At 41.1% G+C, this 7458-nt stretch overlaps 2 protein-coding genes across 2 annotated transcripts; both read right to left on the bottom strand.

Moving 5' to 3' along the window:
• Positions 1–342: 342 nt before the first annotated feature.
• capns1a (calpain, small subunit 1 a) lies at positions 343–4096 on the bottom strand. Its single transcript, XM_083687882.1, has 11 exons — positions 4020–4096; positions 3181–3256; positions 2969–3005; positions 2696–2788; positions 2487–2544; positions 2310–2374; positions 2056–2124; positions 1866–1944; positions 1549–1665; positions 1185–1243; positions 343–1019 (listed from the first exon to the last, which is right to left on the bottom strand). Exons 2-11 carry the CDS (start codon positions 3225–3227, stop codon positions 993–995), a joined length of 651 nt encoding a protein of 216 aa, XP_083544008.1. The 5' UTR covers positions 3228–3256; positions 4020–4096; the 3' UTR covers positions 343–992.
• A 569-nt stretch (positions 4097–4665) lies between these two features.
• Positions 4666–7147, bottom strand: alkbh6 (alkB homolog 6). Its single transcript, XM_083665418.1, has 6 exons — positions 6922–7147; positions 6572–6640; positions 6187–6247; positions 5946–6097; positions 5620–5718; positions 4666–5366 (listed from the first exon to the last, which is right to left on the bottom strand). The coding sequence occupies exons 1-6, from the start codon at positions 6973–6975 to the stop codon at positions 5097–5099; spliced, it is 705 nt and encodes a 234-aa protein (XP_083521544.1). The 5' UTR covers positions 6976–7147; the 3' UTR covers positions 4666–5096.
• Between the last annotated feature and the right edge of the window lie 311 nt (positions 7148–7458).

Raw genomic sequence — 7458 nt, forward strand, 5'->3', positions numbered from 1 at the left:
TCAAATCATACGTTCAATGATAAAGTAAAGTACACAAAAGAACGGGAATCTCTTTGGAGTGGCTGATGAGCAAAACCGTTGCGTTGTAAAAGTTTTGCAAGTAATTAGCATGCCATCATCATAATCAAGGAACTTAGTAGTTGTGCAAGCAAGGCCACTGGGATTCAACAACTGTCTGGCAACAACTGTTTGCATATCTGAGAAGATTGTCATCCCAGCAACATCGAATTAGCATTTTAATTAAATGCATCAAGCGAACTTTCTCAGCACTTGGGACACAAAGTACTTACAACATGATTGATAGAAGATCATTAGGGTGTTGGAATAACAGCATACATGATATTAGTGTTAAGATAACTTTAATTCCATACAAAATGACACTGGGCATTTCAAAGACACGAACAGTTCAATGACTATGGCAACAATAACCCATTCTTCAAATCCTAATTAAATGGCATCTGTTCGCTTCATGCAGCTATGGCACAAACATCTATATTTTGTTGTTGTTAGACACGAGAAAAACTAACACTGTGCTGGCATTATTGTATGTGAATGCATCATAGGTAATACAGTTATAGTTCAGAACTGGTGAAGAATGATTGTCAAATGATTACCATTTGAAAGCTATTGGTGAGGTGTTGTGTCCAATAGTAGGCATCTCAAATTCAAAGTTAAACAGGCAGAGGGCTATCGTGTGCAAGACCAGCATTGGCATTACGTGAACCAGAGGTGTTCGATGTTACCCCAAAGAGGCTCTCTGTGTGTGCAGGTTTATGATTCAGGGATTTCCAACATTAGTCTAAAACACCCCTTTTGTTTCACTATTGCAAGCTGAGGGAATAATGTCTCGTTCACATAATTGCTTAGATTGGAAATAAGGGAAACCTGCATACACAGGGAACTGGTTGACTGACATAGGGAGTCCTGGGAATGGTCCAAAGCTCAGCGTAGAGTAGATAGACATGTTTTGTAAGTGCATAGAGGCACTGTGCTCAGGAGTACATGGTCAACTGAAGCCACTGCAGGGAAAAGAGAGTTTTGTTCGTCAATCCTATACAGTGATGGGGTTTTACCACTGACTGTTCCTGCTGAATTATGTCTATCTAGACATTATTACTTAAAACAAACTATGAACAAGACCATTGTAAAACAATCTGTAACTGGTGCAGCTGTGGCAAGTTTACCTCTTGAATGTTGACCTTGATGGTCCCGTTGTCATCCTTGTCTAAGGTTTTGAAGGCACCTGAATCAGAAGAAACATTATAAGAGTGGTGTTGCAGTGAATAAAGGTGATGCTGTCCAACTTTCCTTCCAGTTGAGACGGAAGAAAAAAAACGTAGGAATAGGCAATCCATTCTTTACAATTTAACAAACATAATTCCAACAGTTGCCACAGTTTCTTGGTAAATACTGGGTACATAGCAGCTGAAACAGGGCTGTAAATAATGTGTGATCTGATTTCCAGACTCTGTGTTTGCATGTATATAATACAGCATCAATGACATCCATTAACATTATGACCTTAAGAGGAGGAACTCTGAAACTTACGGCACATAGCATCCAGTCTGACAAGACAGCCAATGTAGTTGTCAAAATCCATGTTCCCACACTCATCGCTGTATCTGCGGATGATCATCTGGAACAACTGGTCATTGAGGGGGAAGCCTGTGTCGATAACAGACAACAGATGAAAAGCTGGAATGTTTCTATTATATGATTTCTTTCATATGAACACAGTACAGCTCACTCAAACACCAATTTGCTTGAATGTATTCAAATTCTGATTTAAATCATATTCAAAGCACGTTTAAAATACCTGTTGAATATTTTCAATTGTTATGTTCTAACATGGTATTAGCTCTTACCTGCAGCCCTGAAAGCGTTGGGCAGCTCATCTGCACCAATGAGCCCGGAGCCATCAGCGTCATACGTCTTATACACGCCCTAACAGAAAACATTTAAAGTCAATGGTTTAATGTCATCATCCTAAGTGGCAATAAATTAGGCATTCTAAAATTACATTTTCCCTTGGGCACTGGTGGAAAAGTAACTCGCCTGCCATTTCTTGATATTGTTCCAGAGGTGTTTGAACTCATGGAATCCCAGCTTCCCAGTGCTGTCACTCTGCACATAGTTAAGGATGACCCAAAACCTCATACTGTACTTCTAGAGAGCCTCACACCACAGTTCACAACTATAGAAAGGTCCAACAAGGGGGACGAGATTATATACCATAATACAAAAGTAATTTTCAGCACACTGGTACCACACCACACCACTAACACAGTAGATCATGATAGGAAGGATACATCCATGACTGCCACCATACTCCTGCAGGATTCGATGCTGAACCCATCTGTCTTCAGGTCCGCATCTAAGGTTCAAAAGCAGTCAGTCAATGTGCCGTGCCCTTCCTGAGTCACCAAGACAAACAGCCACATACACATAGCCACACATACACAAACACTGATAGAAGCATGTCTTACGTTTTCCAATGATTCTGTTCAGGATGTTCATCAGCTCATTGGCGCTCACCTCCATGTCCTAAGGGACGAATCAGCTTCAGTTAAATAATTCTGTCATCGAGGCAGAAAGTGGATATTGGGGGACTGATTACTTGTTTGTGAAAAGGGAGCAAAGGAATGTTGTGGGGAGGTAGTGGTAGGGACATATTACAGTACGAGTATGTACTCACATCTCCTGCCAACTGCTGGAAGACTTTGCGAAACTGTCTCTCTTCATCACTCTCATTCTGCTCTGCATACGCAAGTGGCCTTCGTGGTGGGGGCTGCAGAATATTTTTTTAGGATTTTATAGGATATTTAGTTTGGTTACCCTGTCAATTATCAAAAACATCATACCATTTCTAGTTAATATCCAGATGATCAATATAGACAGATAGCAAGCAAAAAAATATAACTCAAATTATTTCCTGATAATTATTAAAAGAGAGAGAGCTGTCACTCACAGGGTCAGAGGGCACAAACTGGGCTGGATCAATATTGCTGCAGAAGAGGCAAGATAAGAACCGGTTTGACGTTGGGTAGCAGCATTCCTTCCTCTTAACAATGCATTCACATAGTAATAGATGTTCTAGGCAACAGTGAGAGACCTCAGATGCTTTTGTTTGTGGTGAATATAAATACAGTCCAATCAAGAGTCCACAACACTGGTCCTTACCTCACAACATCGATGATACCACCGATCAGTCTTTTGGCCAAAAACATCTTTGATCGGTTAAATTGGATGTGTTAAACTGTGGATGAAGGGAAATGTATATTAAATAGCCCTAGACTCTACATTGGCGTTTAACCAAGACCTCGGCCCCAGATTATGGTTGAGAAAGAACACCAATTATTTGCATATAATAAGAAAATGTAAAGCTTGGAAAAATGCTGTTCCTGTATAACAATAGTCAGAGTTGACATAAATGGGAGACGCCCACGCAAATATTTCATGCTACGACCTGCAGGTTGGATACGCCCTCCGGATCATTAGTAAGTTAACAAGGAAGCTGCCCTGCCCCAAAATCAATATATAATCACCCTCTTCTCTGTATCATTTATGTTGGTAGTTTTTATCGCAGGTTTGCCAATAATTAATAGCTATTTACGAAAAATAGCTGACATAGATGGCTAATTAGCCAACGTTGGACGTCCAGAATGTATAGTCAGCACAACGAGCGACGGAAGCAATTATGAGTGACTAGTAGTAGTGTCGTGCACATCTTGTAAAACAAAAAGGAATTCAGGCCATGGGGTTGGAATAATATTCCTATTTAACATTTTACGGGCTTTCTTTGCCAAAAGTTGCAAACCAGCTATTTACGAGCTAACCAGCTACCCCGAGTCAGGAAGCTGCTGCTAGCTAGCGAAGCTAAATTAGCATGTTTGCTTGGAATAGTAATACTGACAGCAAAGCTAATGTTACTGCTAAGAAGTTAATGTTAGCATACACTTACGCTATAGCTGGCTAACTCCATCGATTAAATAAGGAATGTTCGGAAATTAGCTACTTACCAGACTTGGTGAAGTTGCTCTACTGAGGCTGACCTGAGCTAGACTGTAAAAAATGCAGTTCTGTAAACACACCTCCCACTGACACTGTCAATCAAACCCGCTGGTTGTCCTCCTCGAACTTGACGCTCTTGGCCACACCAGAATTATAAGAATACCAAAACCATGTAACTCAGTATTTTACTTATCATAAAGTAGGGTGAAACAGACAACCTATATACAAAAGGCTGTGGAAGAGAACTACATCACTAAATTTTCATTTAATTCCATTGAGTTTCTTGAATAAAAATGGCTTAATTCCTCATGATTTCACACTGCAGTGCATTTTCTTTCACAGTCATTGTTGCATATAAATGGGGCATTTTGACTCCTGACTTATCTGCTACTTCGAGTCACATTAGTTGTTTGCTGCATGACATTTAAATCCAGATTAGTATTAATTACTTTCTAGTATAAGTAAAGTAGTGAGCTACTTGGGTAGTGTCTGTAGTGTAGTGTCATTCATTTGAGAGGTCATTAGCAGTAGTTTAATTTCAAAGAGGAATAGCTTGCAGCTTAGTTGACTACATTTCAGAGTAGTTTCCCACACTGCAGTTTGATGGTGTGGGTGGAGAAAAAGGCAAATGATTATTGACGTGAGACATGAGAGTTGAAAATAGCTGTGCAGTGTGCAAAGTGAATTGAAAACGGCACTTTATTGACAGTTTGAGTACATACTGTAAGTGATACAAGTGATAACTCTAACTACTACAGTATCCTTATAGCCATCATGGTAATGTTGAGATTCCTGAGGTGGGACACTGAGGAATCATTCATTTTAAGACAAAAAAATGGGCCACATCACATGAAGCCTCATGGATAACACCTACCTCGATTCATTTTAAGATCATATTAAGTTATCACACAAAAAAACAAATTAATTACAAATTGCACTTGAGCACTTGTGTACAATTCATACTTTCAGAGAAGATCCAGGCAATCAATAAAGCCATCATCAAGTCAGTTGAATAACATGAAGTAATTAAGTAATTCTGTATTATTTTGTACAGAAGCCCATGTTTTCAAAAGTCTCTTTCTCTGTCATTTCCTCCCAAGGAGCAGGTTGGCCCTCATGACTTTGGGCACATGGCGTATGGTGAGGGACACCCTGGTGCCTCGGGTCAGTGTGTCCCCTGGCAAGGCCCCAGCGGTGGGCAGGTTGGCCACCCTGTCAGTGAGTGTGTCCTGGGCCGAGTCCTGGATGCCATGGAGGAGGTGCTGGTACATGTCATCCTGTAGGATGAGGAGGCTCCGTGGTCTAACCAGCAGAGACAGGACGTAGCGGCTCTCCTCTGTCTGTGGGACCTCTGGCTGGGGGCATAGTGAGTGAGACATAACATTTACATGGCTATTTTGTATGTATGTATGTATGTATGTATGTATGTATGTATGTATGTATCTCTCTCTCATCAGAATCTTACAGAATCAAGCTAGTTGAACTTATGAAGATAGTGTGTCACAAGTTTGATACTTTCAACCTGGCACCTACTTGATACTGAAGTTAACTTAAACGGTAACCATTTTGTTAGCATGGGTAGAAATGCATGTTTGTGTTAATGCACACCTCCTGGGCACTGACGGGTCTGTAGAAGTCCAGCAGTGTGTGTGAGCCCAGGCTGATGGTGGTCACAGTGGGGTGGTAGAGGGGCCCGTCTTCATGAGGCTGTGACAGAGGGTGAAGGGTTAGTTCAGCAACCCACTCATCTACCTCTTGAAGGAGTGTGAGTCATAATACAAAATCGATACAATGCAGAAAAGGCTTACCGAAGCGGTACCGTACTGTACAACAACATGAACACTTTGGGGGTGGGAGCCTTGGGCTCTTTTTAGAAGGAATCTCAACATTTTGATTTTCATATGAATAAATGGAAATGATGTTGTTGGCAGTACCATTATCCCCTCTCCCTGCTTGTACTCATTCACCAGTACATGGTTGGCAACCTTCCCAGCAAATGCGTCAAGAGCAGAGATTCTCTCGCAGTACTCCAGCAGCCAGTCAGGAAGTTTTTCTGCTAGCATCCCTTTCGGACGAGGTAACCCACCTAGATCAAATAAGCAATCAGATACCGTTGTCATTCAGCTACAATTTGATTTCCCACACTGTTCATTACATTTCACTAATGTTACACACCCCAGTTCTGGAGCCTTCTGCAAGATAGTTGGGTCCATTTTGTTTTTGGTGCCTTATACACCTGCAACAATGCGGGGATGAAGAGGGGAAGGGTAGCCACAACAAACACAACATTGTCATTTGGTAGATGAAACAATATCATTTCAGTATTCATAAATATTGATGTAATTCTTAGTAATAGCCCACTTAAGCCAAACACTTGAGGCTGGTTTCACAGACATGGTTTAAGCCTAGTCCTAGACGAAAAAGCATCCTCAGTGGCAATTTGCCATTGAAAGTGTGAATTAGTCCAGGACTAGGCTTAAACCTTGTCTGTGAAACCGGCCCTTGATATGCGTAAAGTTAGTCATCCTGTCACCCCGTTCACAGGCTGTCATTCACTTACCTGTTGTAAAAGATAGGTCTCCTCATCTTCTGTTATGAAATCTGGAATGTAGTAAACCGTAGGTGGAGCCTAGACATAGAAATACCCATTGTCAGATACAGCTATCGTTATACATAGCATGTCTAGTGAGGAGAGGAGAGGAGAGGAGAGGAGCATAAAAGAGGATGCTATGTATCCTCTTACTAGCATCCTATTTGGTAACGTGTAGTAGCTAGCTAGCTAGCTAGCTAGGCTACTTAAAAGCTCCCAGCATCCTACATGGATTTAGTGATTGTGATCAACATAGGCTATGTCTGGAGGAAATATATAGGACAAGAGATAGAAAAAAAAAGAGAAAGAAACCAGTTTACATCTTTCACGATGTATCCTTCCAGATTCTTCGAAATATTGCACGGGGGTTCCATATCTAAACAAGCTGTGAGGCTAGCTATCTAGTACCTGAAGTCATTATCTCCCAACTCACTCTTAACCGTTGTTGCGACAATAAGCGTTAACGTTGTCATATTAGTCGTTGAGCGTTTAGAGAACATAAAAGAGAAGCATTTCTAGAGATGATTCTCCTGATTTTAACTTTCTTCTTCTAAACATTATTCCAATATTTAGGTCGCTAACAAATGCTGCCTCCTACTGCACTGGAGTAGATTGCAAACGAGGCATGGACTATCAGTGTGATCAGTCAGATCTTTGTAGTACAGCAGTCTGTGTGGTCTGCCACTGAAATTGTGTTTTACACACACACACACACACACACACACACACACACACACACACACACACACACACACACACACACACACACACACACACACACACACACATACCAGGGAGGTATTTGCTGTCTGAGTAGACTCATCACTGCCTTCATGTTAGATAGCATTTTACAGTTC

Source organism: Argentina silus (genome assembly GCF_951799395.1).
Source record: "Argentina silus genome assembly, chromosome: 2".
NCBI lineage: Eukaryota > Metazoa > Chordata > Actinopteri > Argentiniformes > Argentinidae > Argentina > Argentina silus.

What these genes read in the sequence shown, in the direction of transcription:
- capns1a (XM_083687882.1), bottom strand. Translation starts at nt 3,227, where the DNA reads ATGTTTTTGGCCAAAAGACTGATCGGTGGTATCATCGATGTTGTGAG. An exon ending in GTATGGTGGCAGTCATGGAT is followed by an intron (nt 2,125 to 2,309) that starts GTATCCTTCCTA and finishes AACTATGTGCAG; the next exon opens with AGTGACAGCACTGGGAAGCT. An exon ending in CAACGCTTTCAGGGCTGCAG is followed by an intron (nt 1,666 to 1,865) that starts GTAAGAGCTAAT and finishes TTATCGACACAG; the next exon opens with GCTTCCCCCTCAATGACCAG.
- alkbh6 (XM_083665418.1), bottom strand. Translation starts at nt 6,975, where the DNA reads ATGGAACCCCCGTGCAATATTTCGAAGAATCTGGAAGGATACATCGTG. An exon ending in AAGGATACATCGTGAAAGAT is followed by an intron (nt 6,641 to 6,921) that starts GTAAACTGGTTT and finishes TTCTATGTCTAG; the next exon opens with GCTCCACCTACGGTTTACTA. An exon ending in GACCCGTCAGTGCCCAGGAG is followed by an intron (nt 5,367 to 5,619) that starts GTGTGCATTAAC and finishes CTATGCCCCCAG; the next exon opens with CCAGAGGTCCCACAGACAGA.